This window comes from Apteryx mantelli, chromosome 17 (genome assembly GCF_036417845.1).
Source record: "Apteryx mantelli isolate bAptMan1 chromosome 17, bAptMan1.hap1, whole genome shotgun sequence".
Taxonomy (NCBI): domain Eukaryota; kingdom Metazoa; phylum Chordata; class Aves; order Apterygiformes; family Apterygidae; genus Apteryx; species Apteryx mantelli.
In genome coordinates this window covers 12,100,256-12,118,428 of record NC_089994.1, presented here as the reverse complement: position 1 = coordinate 12,118,428, position 18,173 = coordinate 12,100,256, and the positions used below count along the sequence as shown (strand labels likewise).

The following is an 18,173-nucleotide window of genomic DNA, read 5'->3' as shown; positions in this document are numbered from 1 at the left end:
CATTTCAGCAAGATGACCTAAGAGGTGTTTAAAAACAAACAAACAAAAAAAACCCAGAAACCAGAAAACCCCTAAAGCATACAGAAATGAAAAGGCCTGAGAAATATAATAATAAGGATAGGGAACTGCTATGAAAGGCCTTCCGGATGGCTCTACCAGATTTTGCACAAAGTGCTGCTGCACTGTCTTCTCATGCATTACAATGAGTCTAGGTTAGCTAAACCAGGTGAAATAAAAAGCTAGTGCAAAGAACCACAAAATAACAAGCCCATGCTCCCTCACAGTGGGAAGCGACTGTCAAATAGAGGGAGGAGAAAGCAGAACTCAGCCCCAAAATACCCATTCCTTGGACATCTGGAGGTTTGCATATACACACATGGCTCACTTCATTTAGATCTATACCAGATGAGAGGTTCCAAAAGACATCATTTCAGCAAGCCAGTTGGTGAGGCTCAATTTGAAAAAAGGATCATTTTCCCACAAATGGCAACTCCATCCTTGATTCACTGTTTTAGAGGACTTTCGGTTGATGCAACTGAAGGCCCTTTTCCTACTGCTTCAGAGTTCAAAAACACAAAGCCATAGAAGAAATATGGATTATCTTTATCTTTGCTGCACTCTTGAAAGCTACCAATATGGGTATTGTGGGCAATGAGAGAAGAGTGAACAGAAATCATCAGCAAGACAGCATTAACAAGATGAAGCCTATCAAGCTTTGAAGGGATCTTCTCCAGGTGAAGCTCCATATTGCTTCAGCTGTACCGGAGAGTTTGCAGCATAAGCACAAGAAAGTTTAGCAGATTACACTGAGAAGTAAATTACAGAACCAAGATTCTCACCTTCACCCCTAACACTACTACCATGCATTTAAACTCTAACTCCAACTAAATGACGGGATCTGAGACAAGGTGCATCACACTGCTCCCTGATGGCTCCTTTCTTTTCTGCAAGTTGCACAAATCTTGATTCAAGAAACATCCTTACTACACGTTCATGCTTCTACTGTCCTACAGGACTTGCTGGGTAACCAGTTGAACTGTAGCATGTCTCCAAAACTTTTTGGGAAATGTCCGTATTAGAGAACACCCAAAAAGGTAAAAACTATAGGGCAGAAAGACAACTTTCAATCTACTGGCATCTGCCATGCGGTCTTTAAAAGGGGGGTTGCCTCCACCTATAAGGCTTTCATATACACACAGCCATTTCCACGGCGCCATACCTACGGGTTTTAGGAAAGGCAGACACAAGTCATCGACACAAGTCATCAACACATCCAATTAAGACTTTGCTGCTTTAGCTCTGTGCTCCCAGGAAAAGATGACTTTAGGTCAGTGGGAGGATCTCTATCTGGTTTTCATTCTCAGAAGCTGAAGTTCTCTATTTCAGAAGACGGTTTTGATCAACAGGACTACAACAATGTTGGAAGCTGCTTTGCTGCTATTGGCTTTCTTCCTTCCTGCTATCCAGACCATCACAGGTTCTTTTTCTTTTTTTCCCCCTCTTCAGTTTATTAATTTAAAATAAGTGATGGAAACGACTAGTAAGTGAAACCCCACAAATAATAACAATAATAAAAAAGTATGCCAAATGTAGTGAGAAAGAAAGAGAGACTGAGTACCCATTAGTAAGGTTAGAGAGGGGCATTAATAAAAGAGAGATTTGTTAAACATGACTCATTTCTGTTCCTTCCTTTCATAAATCTTATTATTTCCTTGGAGAACAGCCATGCACTGAGTGCCTGGAACTGCATTTTTAAATGATGCTGTTGGTTTATCTACAACTTGCCTTAATTTACTGAAAAATCAAACACACAAAAAAATCCAAACTCAAAACCAACTCACCCAACCACCCACCCTCAAGACTTTAAAGTTAAAGCCAGTTTTTTTAATCCTCAAAGCCTGTCTGTTGGTCACAGATGTGCACGGACCACAGTGTAGCTCTTCACTAAAGGAGGGCAGCATCACATTTGCTTTTCCAATTCTAACATCTACAAAAAAATGGAAAGAAACTGAACTGGGATATCTTCAAAAAGGCAATAAAAACAACATCAGTCGAAGATTTTCTTCCCACCTCTGTAAAAATTGCATTTAATCCTATATAGTACAAATGATTCAAGTTCTACACAAATGAGTCAATGATAAAACTACCACATGATTTTTCTGTCAAAATGAGCTTTCTTACCAGCTAATAAAAGCAAAAAGCAGAAACTTTACATAGGAAATGGTTAGCAGTACATGAAACAAAGAGCACAGGGAGAGACTTTAAAATCACTGATGTGCTACTGGAATGGAGATATATTTTTCATATTTGTCACTATTTAGAAGTGTTGAATGCAGTTTTGCCCATTTTAAACAAGAATTTTACCTACTCTTTATACCATATGTTTAGCCATTTTCTTCCTAATGTGATTGAAGAGAGGAAGATTGTTTAGGATATTACATTATAGTTTTATAGGGCCAGTCCAAATATCCACTCGTCATATCTTCTTCCTTCATTTTGGGGGAATAAAATCTTGGCCTTCCTGAAATCACTGATTATGATTTATGGCTGCTGTCAAGTTTCATTGGGTGAAAACTTTGCCTTGTACTAGGCTTTACGTTTGGCTTCAAGCCCCCATCACCAGCAGCAGCTACAAAAGCAATCTCCCAGGCTTCGCTTCACGCCCAAATAGTATAGGAGTAGAACTGGACTGCAGAAATTGCAAATCAATGGACCTTTACAGCTAAAGTTCTTGCAAACACTAGAGCGTTCTGCAGACCCAGCCCTTCCCTCAATTACATACATCAAGATTAATGCAGCTAAAGCCAACGTCAAGTTGAGATCAGGCCTTTTGGACGACTTCACTTTGCAATATGGAAGGTCAGGCCTGTAACAATGTTGAGTTACCTCAGCGGGAGCAACTGATCCAGAACAAGTGAGAACACTTGCTCTGTGCCATGTGGCGAACAGAGAAACTGCAGTCTAACTTGAAAAAAAAACTCTAGTTAATATTTTTCACTCCTGCCTTCACTCGGCCCCACCTTGCATCTCTTAAAAACTCAAAGTGAGACTACATGAAGAAGCCTCTCATTAGTATAACGAAAACACATGGCAAAGAGCAGTCCCCACAAGTGAGTTGCTGCTTCTTGGGAATAATTACTTGCTAATGTTGTCAGACGCATCACACCATAATCAAATTAAATAGTTATAACATGAGAATCTGTATGTGGGTATGAGAAAGTGCAGTTTCATTAATGCAAGGCTGGCAGCCACACTTCATCTTCCCCCATGCGCACATGGCTTTACCTCTCTTTTCTGCAAAGGAATTACTCTTCAGCTGAAAGTTGCCAACTCTAAAAGCTTCTTTTTGACAAATCTGATATGGACGTTCACATGATTCATTTGCAGCCTGTTCCCAACCCTTTTTCGATATGGAAATTTGGAACCATTTCTTCAGGCCCCTAGCCTATGAAGAATAAACTGTCCTTTTAAAAATACTACTGTACCTTTTAAGTATGCAGATTGCCAGGCTGAATTTTAAATGCAATCACTTTGCTTCCAGTACACTCTAAAAATCAGGAGTCACAGTCTGCATGAATCAGTCCTTGCACCTAGGACCTGCTATTTCCATCATTTTAAGCCTGTGTGCTGCAATTACATGAATTGTCCACTTTTTTCCCAGCCTTCTCCATGAAATGCATATGCAGTATAAAACCCATTTATCAAAACGGAAATTGCTGTTGTATTTAATCTTCCCAAAGAGAGCAAAATCAAATTACGATTCGTAAAGAATGATAATTTGCCAAATTCAAGGGAATATTCCAAACTTATTCCTCCACGTCTGCAGTAGAATGGGTCAAAGAGGTCTAATGCAGAAGACATGGGTAGGAAGACATGATGTGAGCATACATAATGAGAAGATGAAAACTCTCTTAATCTTTGCAGATTGAATGAAATCTAATTACATGCTGTATTGATTGTTGTGTATTACTGGAAAGAGACAGTGAAAAGGGAAAAAGGCAATTACAGTGAAATTGTAGTCTGACCCTTCAATTGCTTTTGTCATGAAAGGTTATGCTCCAGTTGGGGCATCAAAAACTCTTTATTCTCTATGGTAAATCATTAGCAATAGACTCAGATACAAAACTGATTAGGGGAAAAAAATCCAGTCAGTTAGATCTTGTTGATTTTTTTCCTTTATTAAAAAAAAAAAAAAAAAAAAAAAAAAAAAAAAAAAGCAAAGGAACAAAATACCATGGTATTTTGTTATGGCATATCATTATGCCATTTCATGAATTGCTATGAAGTCTACCTGGCCTTACCTTTATGTTAACTGATAATAAGAAATACTCTTCAATAGTAAAATCATAGCAAAAATGGAAAAATATACAGATTGATGAACTTGATCTGGAATAACTCAGTTGTTCAAAATAAATATTATATTTGAAATCAAACATTGACAAGTTACATAAGGGGCTTCACCAAGGAAACTCCACAGCCATGTTTCATTCCTCTCCTTTCCCTTTGTACGCTCCGCCCACATACTTCCACCAAAAAAGAGCAGCAGCTGGGCATAAAGGCGGCTTTCAAAAATATGATTTTTCTGAGTTGATCAGAAACCAAAGCACAAGTCAACTGAAAACTATTGTTTGGGTGTATGCCTGCACATCCCCACACAGATCTGTGGCAATTCTCATTCACTCCATTCTAAAAATTCTTGTTTTGCCAGAGATAATTGCAAGGACCAGCTTTCTACTGGCTTTCATATATGGTCTTCTACGCTCTACACGTAATTCCACAGGCATTGTATGCACAGTTTTTATTCAGTTTATTCAGACTGAAAAGTTAATGAGGTGTCTAGTGATCAGTTTTAGGTTGCCTCCGGATAGACTTGTAACCTTACTGCTTGTATTTATATCTCCTTACAGAAGGTGTGCTTTAAGATAACATTTCTTTGATTACATGAAAACAAATAGGGGTGACAGAAACCAAATTCTGCATGGTTGCAGCTGCAGGACTGGTTTCTCACAGAAGCGTCTATTACCCTGGATCTTCAACAGAGTCCCTGGAAAATACAGGTGAAGTCTTTCTAGTTTAAGAATAATCCAAATAGAAGAGAAAAACAGACTAAAAGAACACAGACTTTACGACCAACAATATAAGGTACTTAATAGGTGGCTCTAAATTTGCTGATCCCAAACTAGAAAGAACCAAGAGCAGAAAATTAAAATACTGATCTGGACAGATCTATAACATTAACATTGGGCTGGACTCAGTCTCTTTTGGGCGCTTGCAGGAGGTCTGGGTGTGCAAGGAATTCATATCCCCTAAAAATAAAATCTGTCTACCAACATGATTCTCTTCCTCTAAGTGATTTTGACCCACCTCATTAAAAAGCTGACGTCCAAGAAGGTCTCAGATGGCTCTCTACCCTTATGATAGAGCACTAGATAGGATAATGTCTGAGAAACCTGCTGGACACTAGGATGAAACAGCAGCTCTGAAGCTGGCTAAGTGTTTACCTAATACCAGTCTCTCCGTTAGACACCGTACAACATTGTCACAGCCGGGCTCCCTTGAATCTAAATGCTGCCAGAGGAGCACTATGCCCATTAAGTAATGAGTCATGATATTAAAAAGGAATGCCATTGAGCTAAACCCAAACACAGATGCTTGATCCTGATTTCACTTACAGTGATGCAGCTCCGATCACTTCAGTGGCTCCTCCTAATTTTTTTTAAGGACTTTTTGGTTTTGTTGCCACAGGATTTAAAAAAAAAAAAAGAGAGAGAGAGAGAGAGAAACTGCCTGATAGCAAAATAATTAATCCGTATTAATGTACTATTGTGTAATAAAAAGAACAACTATGTCAGAGAGAAACTGAAGGGAAAACTAACAGGGAATTTGAATGGCTCAGCTTGAAAAAGTTTCTGTATTTCCCCATTTAAGAACTTTCAAGAAGAAAAAACTGCCCAGAGTGCTTATTATCCCCCTTAGGAGCAACACAGCATTTTAATTAAATAGTAATGTTGCTGTGAATTTCCATATCCATAAAAACAGATTAAAGAAGAAGAAGGAAAAAAAAAAAACCCAAACAGAGATGGACATTACAGAGAACTTCCTGTTTCATGTTAAGCCACAGTCATTATGTGCAATGGTGCCTGCCTCATACGCTAAGGACTCCCGCTGATTTCTCCAGTGGATACTATGCTGAGATGAACCCAGAGCCGGTAAAATAATTCTACCCAAAGTCTCACCTATGAACACTACCAAGGACAAATCAATTTGGGCCAAAAAGATCTATCCAATTCAGCTGGGATGGACACAGCCTAGGGACTGAGCTATTTTGCTTTGGGCGCTCTATGGCTGCACTGAATTTGGGAGGAGGATTTCCCTCTTAAATCCTGCATTCTTCAAAACTTCTACAAAACGTCATTAGGAAACACAGATGTAGACATTTTCCAGTTCACACGTATGTATTTATGTGACTATCACCCACAACTTCACATTCCTCTTCTCTTTTCCCCATTTATACACACGTGTGTGCATGTGATTGCATGTAAGGGGATGTCTATTCTATAATACTTGCTGGCACAGACTGCATAGTACCATAACAGTCTAAGCTGCTTAGATTTATACAGTCATTCAGAAAGTAGTAACAGGGAATATACTTTATACGAACCCTCCTATTTGTCTGCATTTTGAGACTGCAGTAGCCTTTGTTAAATCAACATTACGAGTAAGAAGATTTTCACAGCCATCCTAGAAGCATATTTGGTATACTTAAACATACTTACATGGGAAATTTTATGACGTGCTAGATGCTAAATGTTACATTTATATTATAACATCATGTAAAAGTTTACTTGTTTGACCTCTTCTTGTCCAAAGCTCTGATGTATTTAATCACATACTTAAGCCTCTAATGTTTTGCATTCAGAACTTTATGAATCTATGCAAATATAACTGCACTTGTTTTGAAAAATTAGTTTCTATATGAAAGGTTAGCTGTTCTATAACAACTTTTATGGCTTAGCCTGTTCTAATTACCATAGAAGGGGCTCTTTGCTTACTTACCAAGATTTTTCAAGGCTAGTAAATTAGAATTGAAGATGATAATAAGAAAGCGGTGGTCACTTCCCCTCCTCACTGAAGATAATACAAAATTTAAATGGCAAAGTCATTAAAGAAACACGTGGGTGCTGTATTTAACTAGACTATTAAAAGCACACAGTGTAAGAACTGAGCAGAGTGTTTTTAAAGTAATTCTAAGACCAAGTAATATGACTTCCAGCTATAAACTAACAATGCATCTGCTATATAAACGCATATATACCCAGGCACAGTTAATACATCCAGGCAAACTGTAAAACCTAGGTACTGTTCACAGGGACTTCAATCAATTCTTACATCTTCCTCAACTCTGCAGTCTCCTTAACTTTGTCTCTATTTAGGAAGCCCTGACTTTGGACTGAGTTTGGGGGTGGGAGGTGTCCCCCACAAGTCCTCCAGCAATATCCTGCAGCTACCAATTCCCTCTTTTCCTCTCCAGCAGGCACAGGGTGCATGCACCCATGGTACAGAGGTCTCCCTCCCCCGTGTGTGTGCACTCCAGATGCTCTTCCCCATCCCACGGCACCCTGCTCAGGACATGGCACGCAGCAGGACCGGCACTGCGAGGTGCTCTGTGCCTGCCCCCCCCAGCCGTCCGTACCATTTAGCTGGTTGTACACCACTTCCTCCAGGTGGTCCAGGCGCTGCAGGATGGACTCCCTCTCTGCCAGGCTGCCCACTTTGGCGCCCCGGCTCCTGGCCCGGCGGTCCGCACTCCTGACGATCTGCACCAGCTCCTGCGAGCGGTCCTGGATCCTGCAGTACACGGAGAAGAGGATGATCCCCACGAAGACCAAGATGTTCACCGTCAACAAAGTTTTGATTTTCCGTGCCACCGCCATGGGAGCCGCCGCCGTGCTGGAGGGGGCACGTCAAGGCATGGTGGCGGGCGGCGCGGGAAGGGGCGCGCAGGGGCGCGCAGAGCAGCGCAGCGCAGCGCAGCGCAGCGCAGCGCAGCGGAGCTGTCCTTCAGCACCGCGCCGCCGCCGCTGCCCGCCCGGCGGCCGCGCTGGCCCCGCGGCGGCAGCGCCCGGGCGGGCTGCGCGGCATCGGGGGCGGCGCGGGAGGGCGGCGGGCGCTGCCGGCGCCGTGCCGCCGCCGCCGCCTCTCCTCCGCCCTCGCTCTCAGCCGCCCCAAACGCAGAGCGCCGGTGCGGAGTGACGTGCTCCGGGGGAGCTCATCTACATGCACACGGCGGAGCCGCCGCGCCGCGCCGCGCCGCGCCGCGCCGCCCCGCCGGAGCCGCCCCTCCGCGCCCCGGCCTGCCGAGCGGCGGGTCCGCGAGCCAGCCCGTGCGCCCCCCGCTCGGGGGCCGGAGTGGCCATGTTTTGCTCCTATTGACCCTGGAGACAATGGGCCAGCCGCAGCCCTGCGGCGCCGGGGCAGGGCGCACGGTCCTTCTCCGCCGGTGCAAGCCCGGGAGGCGAAAAGACGACGCCCCAGCCGCCTCCCGGCTGAAAACGGGCTGAAGCCAACTCACAAGCTCCCAGCAGCAGGAGAGCTACTAATGCGCTCAGCTCGGGGGCCTTCCCAGCAGCCTCAAGCACAACACTGGCCAGTGATGCACACCTGGCACTGACATGACTGGGAGCACTTCCTCACACTAGGGAAGTTCTTGCCAAGCACACACAGGTGGAGAAAAGCAGCCTAGGTCCTTACTGTCAAACATACATCCAGCAACTGCTGAAGAGCTAACAACAGCTCTAAGCTATTCACCTACGGACACAAGGTAGACTAAGCCCTTTCTGCTGGCAGGTTCCACATTCGTACTTAAGGTGGTCCTCCTTTGCTTCTCACTTTAGAGGGCTGCATACCATAATATAATCCTGGATGTGGGATTTTTTCCCCTTTGTCCCTCCTCCTTCTTGATTCTCAGGAGCGGCTGAGCTCAAACCCCAGCAAAAATCAGAGCCTCCCTGAGTTTACTCTACCCTGGAGAGGCCTACTCAGGTTTACCTGGGGACAGACTCCCCGCTGCTGTCCTGCCTCTGACCTGCCTGTTGTTCAGCCTCTGCAAGGCCCTTGAGGCTGCAGTTTGTGCTTCTGTCTCAGAGGAATTCTGCCCTTGTCCCTTGGGGACCACCTGCAAACCCTGGGCACTGTGGGGATCAGCAGGGCAGCACAAGCCTGGATCAGAATTTCATCATAATCTATTCTCATCTCTGGCAAGAGAGGCCCATAGGTTTCTGCAGCTTCATCTCTTGCAGAGAGGTACTTCTCTAGACATCTGCATAAGATTTGGTTACTTTCAGCAGTACTGTTTACTCTTAAATACACTAAATTGTCAAATAATACATAAATGCAAGGTCAGATGATCTTTCACTGAAGCAGTAGTAAAGCTCTCAGTTATTTCAGCAGAAGCAGCTCTGAACTCGCAATTTTCCTGTGTTTTGAATGTTTTAGTAGTACTCTTATGGCAAGTCTGTCACAGCATTACATTTTCCTAGAAAATATCAATTTGATTTAAGAAAATGTATTGAACTAATACTCAAGTGTAGCTTATTAGACGTCTCCATAGCATTTAATATATTATAGCAACACCTGCTGGTCTTGATATGGTTAAGAGCCTGTTGGATCAGGATTTCCATTGTAAACTCAAGTTTACAAGCTGTTTGCAAGAATTCAGTTTGGATTCTGACACGCTGGCATGCAATTTATCCCAAGAGTTGAAAAAACACCATGGACTATCGCAGAGAGTTTACCGAGGTTTGATGATTTTTCCTATCACCTCAGCTTTAAACAGGTTCTTTTAAAGACACAATTTCATCCATGATGTGATTTAGGTGAAACAGTTATTTACTTTTGCTAAGTAAATGTTCTTAAATGGTCAGCTTAAGATAGTCTACAGTGTGTACAGGAAAATAGGAGAATATGCTTATACAGCTGCAATCTTACCTCCCTAACTCCATTCAAACAATAGGTAGCTCTTAAACATCGTTGCTCATTGAAAGATCTCAAAGCAATTTACAAAGGACATACTATTAGAGCTGACTGAAGGATGGCAGTAGTGTTTTAGGAGAACTTTCAAGGTCAGAAAATGTATTTTCATTTTGCATCGGAACAAAACCAAAAAGCTTTGAATTATTTTCACATAAACAGGATTGAGTTGAAACCACTGCTTCCTGCCCCAAAGGGTCAGGTTCCCATTCTTCTTCTCTCAGAAAGGCCTGCATTGCCAGAAGAAAACTTGACCAAAATCAGTACATGCAACATTTGGATTCCAACGAATATGCTTTGCTGAAAACATACCAACCAGCTCTGATTGCTGACCTGCCCTACAAATGGGGAACACACAAGGCATTGGCAACTTGCCCCAAATCAACTGAACAAGCCAGAGGCAATGCCAGGACCCCATCCCAAATTCATGTCTCTCTCTCTCGCTCTCTCCATTAGGCTATTACACTCTCTCTCTCTCTCTCTCACTGATTTTTATTCCTACTAGTCTCCACATGGCTCATGTTTTCACTCATATGATCCAAGATGGACAGGAAGCTGCTACAAAAAAACACAAAGATACCATGTGTTCAAATTCTGTGGTTGATCATACTCTTGACATCTCTCTGCTATTGCTGTGCTCAGTCAGATGAAGAACTGCTGGCTGAAGATGAAGATGATGTTAAGTAGCCAGAGGTAAAAAAAAAAACTTAAAAAAAACTAGTCAGCGCTCTAAAATAGCCATCTGTCAGAGGTGTCTCTCCTAATGTAGTAAAGATGGTTTGTTGCCTTGGGGCACTTCTGGGATGCTACTGCATTCTCAAATAGCTAAGGTTGCAATGATAACAACAACATAAAAAACCCAGCCTTGCTTTTGTCTGGGGCTCTCCTGGAAACTGTGGTTGGTCCTGCGCAGCGCTGACCTTGCAAAAGTTATCTTTGCTGCTGTTGACTCTTGAGTACTGGGCACACTCCATCTTGGCACAAAGATGTTGACATAGAAGAAAGTTTCAGTTGCTCCTGCATTTACAGTCCTGCCCTCTTAGCTACTCATGTCAGAGACAATACATTTCACTTGAAACAACACTAAACTAAGAGATTTTGAATTGAACCTTCATTAAAGCATCGATCTTACAGCCACATTCTTATCTGCAAAGCCCATCACAGAACCAGTCATGACAAAAGACCTCAAGTCTACCTGACCCCAGGTCTTCTGGAGCTAGGGATGACCTTAACCTCAACTAGCACAGAGGAACTAGAACTTTTACCAGATAGTGGAAACTGTAGACTGTGCAGCAACTGAATATGACCAAGATACTCATCATCATCTGGATACTTCCCAAGTTCAAGTTTTCCCCAAAAGTGGGTGGAAAAAGTTATGAAAGACGGCCATGGCAGACTCTCCCTACGAAGTACCATCTCTGTTGAGGCTACAGCAGCATCCTTGGAATCACCACACCTTCTGTTGTGCAGCCCCCAGTATGGTGGGCAGATACTTACAGAATCAAGTTCTAAATTTAAATTTTTTATGAGATGCTTTTCCCATTGAATTTCATTTTTATAGTCCCTTTAAAGGAGATGAGGGATTTGACTTGCTGATGAAATAAAATAAGTAGGATTTTATTGTTGGAGGGTGGCAAGAGAAGTAGAGGGTGACCGAAAAGTTGTTTGAAATTTTTTGAATCTTAAAAACCTTAGGTTGAAAAACAAGAAAATACTGAATTCAAATTAATAATCACAAAAATCATTCCCAACTACCTCTTTAAAAGGAAGCAACAAGATTGATTTACCATATCTAAATAGACATACCTTTCTGATCACTGTGTTGCATGATACGAGAGATCTGCAAGAATGAATAATGTGTAGAAGGGAAGACTTTGATGTTTAAAGTATTTGAACACTAGTGTTAAAGGAAAAAATACACGCAGGAGAAATATTATGTCAGTGATCTTTTGTAACTGTAGATAACAGTTGTAGTTACTCATTTACATTAACATCACTTACTATTTCATAATGAAACTCCAACTGCATTTACTAGCCCATTTAGGAGATTTAATACATCCTAGTATTTTCTATTTTAAATAGTACTTACTTAGAAGAAAACAGCAACAAAAATAGACCAAAGTCTAAGATCTCTCTTAAATCACCCAGATGTACAGAACTGAGGCCCTCATCCTGTAGCAAAGAGGTATTGCAGCACATCAAATAATTGCAATCTAGTATTTGTGCAGCCCCCTTCTTAGCAGATTTCCAACAGACTCCTCAAGAAGATATTTGAACAAACCCGTTTGCAAGAGTTTTTTTGCACAATTAGCTAGTGAGCTGGGAGAGAAATAAATAAGGCAGCCTCAACTCTTTCACACTTGAGATGTTTCCAAACAGCCTCTCACCTTTTCTGCTGCAGCTTTAGAGAAGATGGCACACTACAGTGGCATAAGAAGGCCAAGAGTCAATCAATTCCTCCTGGAGACATTGCCAGGTCCCTAAGGCTGCAAGTGCCCCTCTGCCCACGTTGGTGCAGAGGCTTTGGAGCACATCCCCAACCGACCAAATGCTTCTTATTGTTACCACAAAAGCGCTGCAGCCTGGTGTCTCATAAGGAAGGGAGAGCAATCCCCAACTTGGCATTCGTCTCACTGCGTTAAAAAGGCTGAAAGCCCCAAAGCCATGAAATACTGCCATGTGGTGATACCATGCTGAGAACACTCAGTGCTGGCTCAGAAAGTAAAGGTGTACGACGACTGAACAGCCCTCCCCGCAACATCCCTGCAGCTCTGCCACTCTGACAATAATATAATCTATGTCGGCTTTACTTTCAGCAGAATGACAACACAATGTGCTATGGTTTCAAGCAAGATGAATGTATTTACTGAGACAACCTCTCTGCTACACTAATTAGAGCTTTTATTATGGGGGGGGGTCACAATTACAGTGTGCAAAGACTCTCATCCGTAGCCAGTGGCCCTACCAAAGCATTATGCACAACACCAGGGATTAAGTATTCACAAGATTAGCTTGAGGTGTCAAATTTCAACTTCATCTTGAGGATGTTGAGTTGCCTTAACATCTCAGCATACATTTCAGAAATTACATATATATATATATCCTTTTAATTTTGGCAGTATTAAGTTTCATCACTATTTCCACTCTCTTTCTCTAATGCATTATTAAGATTACACAGAAGTTTCCAAAACTGAATTCTGGGACCCTTCCCCTGCAGCAATTCTCACTGGTACATGGGGTCATTTCTTCAAACATACAGACTGTGCTGAGCTCTAGCGCCTGTGGCTGTGATACAAAGATGCGCTACCCATATATTCCTCACGTTGTATTAAAACTACAGGCTGACTCTGCAGAGAGGATTTATAATACACAGCACAACCGCATACAGATCTGTTGCTTTCATGTTTGTGATACTGTGCTGATGACCACACTGTAGAGATAACATACAGATAAAACACAACAATTATCCAAATAAGCATTAAAAAAACCAATAAACCTGTTATTGTAAAAAAAGAATATGAATAACTGCCAAGACTAAAATATTCAACCCACATGCTTACATTTTACAAGGCTCTAATTTATAAACATTACAGCTCTCACCAATTTTAATGAGCACAGCTCCTACCTTTTTAAAATCCAACAGCATAGTCCTCTATCCATTTTCTACTATCATTTCCTACTATAGTTTCAAAAAAGGTGCTCGTCTGGTAGGAGAGGATCATCACCATTCACTATGATGAAAGATCATTTGTATGGTCTTAGATTTATTTTTTCATATGTGAACTCCATGAACTCCAACAGAAAAAATGTCTTAGGACTCCATCACCCACAAATGGCAGCAAGCCCCAACTTTGCCCTTGCCACAGAAAGGGAAGTTGGTAAGAACCTGCCTGACAGCAGCTGCACTGGCATCCTAGGTTCAGACTAATGTCTTTGATAACCATCATAACTTAACTGTAAGGCATTTCACAGAGATATTGTGATAAGACAGAGAAGACACTGAAAATAAATCTGGGAAGTTTTCAAAGACAGATTCTATGTTTATAGGAGTTCTAGCAAAGAAAATAAATGTGCAAGAGATATATAAATGTAATTTAATATCCAGCTATTACAGAAACAGAAATTACTTCATTATCCTCCTTGAAATCCATCTTTACTTATCCCTGTCGCCAGAAGTCTTACAAAAAACTAAACAACGGCTAGGTTATTTGTATGCCGAGACTTCTGCTTGCCATACTGACCAATATTCTCTTCTGGTTCCCTGCGTTCCCTCTTCTGCTGCAGCTATTATCTTTGCTCTCATATTTTGTATAGCCTTTAGAGCAGAGATCGCCGTTTTAGTAGCACTGTTTTACAAAGATGGTGTGTGGTTCATGAATGGGGTTCCTAATCCCAGGAACAAATCAATCTTCAGCTCTGTTTGTCAACTGACATCTATGGGCTATGACTTCAAGCTCTTTAGAATCCATTTGTCCTATTTCCGTCTTTACTCTTAAACAGCAAACCTTACAGTAACAGAATTTTCAGTCAGCTCTTGTATCCAATACTAACTTAGGCAGAAACTACTGTCCACATCAAGTTTTATATTGAGGCATGTTTTTAATATAGCTGTCCTTTTAGGTAGGAGTCTATTTTCTGAAAGGACTAGTAGGAAAAAGCTGGTTTTCTCAGGTAAATGTTGAACATAACCATTCTCCACTGGCACTTGAATAGCTAGTGGACTGCTTTGCACCTCATGGAGGAAAAAATACAGTGGGAAAGGTGTAACCCCTCTCCTATCCAGCTGAAAGCCTATGGAAAAGCTGAACATTATCACTAGGCTAGAAAAGCTCAAAAGATTTGCTGCTGGAGGCAGAAAGGGAGTGACTTGCCACCGAACGCAGTAGCATATGTTCATGTCCAGCTGTCATCGCTACAGTCCTGATTCTGCCATGATGCCCAGGCTTATGGACTTTTGTGGATATTTGCTTGGGCTGATCCAATTGTAGGAAGAGAGTCTCATACAATATTCATTTACTTACTTGTCTGTGCCTCAATGCACATTATTAAGAGATGCATGGCCGTCTAGCAAAATCTTCACAATAAAATTAAGAAACCCAGCCAGTCATCATGTCAAAGTCATAAGAGATTAAATATTCTAAGTGCAGCAGCACAGGGGTAAATTAGTATTGTTACCTTCTGACCCCCAGAGCTGCACCCAATGCTGACTTTAAACAATAAAAATAATGAGATTTTTAGATTCCATTTATTTTGAAACAACAACTGGCAGCTTGAAAGAAGAAAACATGTTTCAGCAAATAAAGTTGACATTGACATTTTTAGCAAAGACTAGCTATACGGTAGCTTGTCACTGGGCAAATTTGAAGAATCACTGCTGCCTCTGATGTACAATGTTTTTCACAGGGACAGTGCATGTGTGAGTAATAAAGAACATTTAGTACAGCTTGTATCTGCCTTTAACAGAGTTGTTCATAAAGTTTAAATAGAAACCAAACCATCTCTAGCATTAAAGACTTCAATGTTTCTTAAAAATATCATCGTTAAAAAAAAAAAAAAAAAAGAAATTGATGTATGGTGAAATTCCATCCTGGAAACTATGCCAGTGAGAAGTCTTAACAGATGGAAGTAGGATGACAAAACCAAACTCATCTAGTAGAGTTGAAATCCCAAATATTCCTAATAAAGGACAAAGTCAAAACAGTTTTGGAGGTTGTTTTTTTTTTTTTTCAATGCACTTGAAAACGAGCCAGTGGGTAGGAAAGAAACACTTAAGACTATATTGGACTATCCAAATGCTTGAAGAACTGCTATGCTGTCTCTTGTTCGAAGCCACACAACTTCTCTAGTCTTCGATTTCTCCATCTGAAAAATGGGGAAAGCTCGCCATAAAGAAAGTGGCAGAATTTGCTCTTATTAACCTTTATCTCAAATGATTTAGGAATCACATGCAGCTTCAAACCAACTAAAAAACAATCCAAAATGAGAAAAATATGGAAAACTAACAGATCTGTAATCAGGCACCAAGAGGGCAGCACGGGGAGGAGGATGGCAGGCAGGCCATACACACGTATTTCAGAACTCTTTTAGCGGCTGATGCTGGGAAGACATTCTCTATTATTCATTAATTCTGTGGCGAGCAGATAGAGTGAGCATTTTTCCCTCTTAATTAATCTTGGTCTGGGCTATGAGGTTGAAGAGCTACATTTGTTTATATATTTATTTATTTTAAGGGAAAAGTATTTCTCACCAAAACCCACTACAGTTAAATTGCAGCCTCACAGCCTCTGGCCAAGCTCACAAACATTTCAGGGTATGTCTTTGCTCACTGCATTATGATATTTTGTCCCAGATACAGATCACTTACTGTGCTTATATTAAACACAGGGACATATTTTATGTCTGTGGTCTGATTCTCCCAAGTACAGACATTAACACCAGCCATAAAGGTCTGATCACATTCCACTGGTATAAAGACAACATGAAATGCAAAGAATCAGGTCTGTAGTTTTCTTTATGCTATTCATTATTATATATCACCCCCAGTGTGTGTCCAATTGTATCAGCTCACATAAATTCCATGACATTAAATTCTTTAATATCTGTGGAGTTGCTTTTGATTGACATAAACCAAAGATCAGCATCAAGCACTGCACAGGCTGCCCAGCGCTGAGCAATGGTTTTGTTGGTGCTAGTTATTTCCTTCCATCCCTCAAGTGGGACCTCTGGGAGGACAAGTGTTGACAGAGGTTAGCGTGTGACCTATATTGGCTTAAAATATAGGGGGTTCAATGGCTATTTAACAAAGACAATGTTACACTAAGCAAGCATTGCTGCTTGTTAGCATGCATTGTTCAATATAATTAGTATGATATCCTGCCAGAGTAAATACTAAAGGATATCTGGGCGATAGACTAAGGTTATTAAACTTTTGACAAAAGGTTAGGGGAATTCTCTTGAAACAGTAATTGTCTGTCACATGAAATACTTTAACTTCTTGAACACAGAAAAGAGGAAACTGTAGCATGAATTGGATTAGGGCAAGACGAAACTAGAGGTGGGCAGGTTAATTCAGAGGAGTCTAATGGACTTAACAATACAATCTACAGTAGACTGAATAGAAAATAAAGGATAAAAGCAAGTGAATAAAAACCTCAAATTAATCTCTGATGTGTCTGTAGCTAAAATATCCGAGGCTGTCATCCTCCTAAATCTTACGATTTTTTCCAGTCAGTACTTGGACAGGGAATTTCTAAGGTACCCCAGAGACAGGTGAGATTTGGTAGAGAAGAGGAGGATTTGGGATAGGATGCTTTCCCACGTAAGCCAAAACAAATGACCGAATAGGGTAAAAGAATAACATATTGCCAGAGGTGACAACATTCGTTACACTATAAAAGCACAACCACAACTAATGTATTTTCTTAAACATTCAGCCCAACACAGAAATAATGCTATTGTTCCCTAGCTAACTGGTGGCAACTGAAGTTAATTGCCTGTGCAGGCAAATGTTCTGCAAGCTCAGTTTGAGGAAATAGTATTTAGGAAGCCTTCAGAATGGACATACCTGTGGCAAAGGTATAATTTCAAACACGTATGTGTACAAATGGGTTTTGGAGCTGAGATTAAAAAAAAAGAAAAAAAAAAAAAAGGACTTAAAGCATAAACCTGTAAATTAATCCAGTAGTAGGAGTCAGAGGTAAGACTCACCGAACAGGAGCCTCACCACTGGATTTAGCTGGTCATGGGCCCAGCTACTGACTACTATCAAATTCTTTCTGTTTTTATCTTTGTCTGTTCCTTTCAATCCCCCTTTTTCTCTGTGGCTCTTGCCCAAACCTTTTGTTCTCAATATTTGAATGGAGCATTTGTCTAGAATGGGACCCTGATTTTGACTGGAACAATGAGATGCTTCCATACGACACACACGATGTAGTTAAGACAAATAATAATGAGCAGCAGTGATAAGGATAGTGGATCTTTATAACATTCACTCCATGTATGACATAAAGAAATCTATCAGATTACTCTTAAAATAGCCTACTCTAAAATTAGATAAGCGAACACTGCCTTGAAACGCTATAATGCTAACGTAACTGGAAGAATTGGATAGAAAGACCAGATTTAGTGCTGAGAAAATCCTCTGC

At 41.2% G+C, this 18,173-nt stretch overlaps 1 protein-coding gene across 1 annotated transcript in view; it reads right to left on the bottom strand.

The window, feature by feature from the left end:
* GALNT9 (polypeptide N-acetylgalactosaminyltransferase 9) overlaps positions 1-7,934 on the bottom strand; it is a 157,221-nt gene extending 149,287 nt beyond the window's left edge. Inside the window, exon 1 of the mRNA XM_067307006.1 lies at positions 7,694-7,934. Coding sequence (XP_067163107.1) covers positions 7,694-7,934 — 241 coding nt within the window. The remainder of the gene's footprint in view (positions 1-7,693) is intronic.
* Between the last annotated feature and the right edge of the window lie 10,239 nt (positions 7,935-18,173).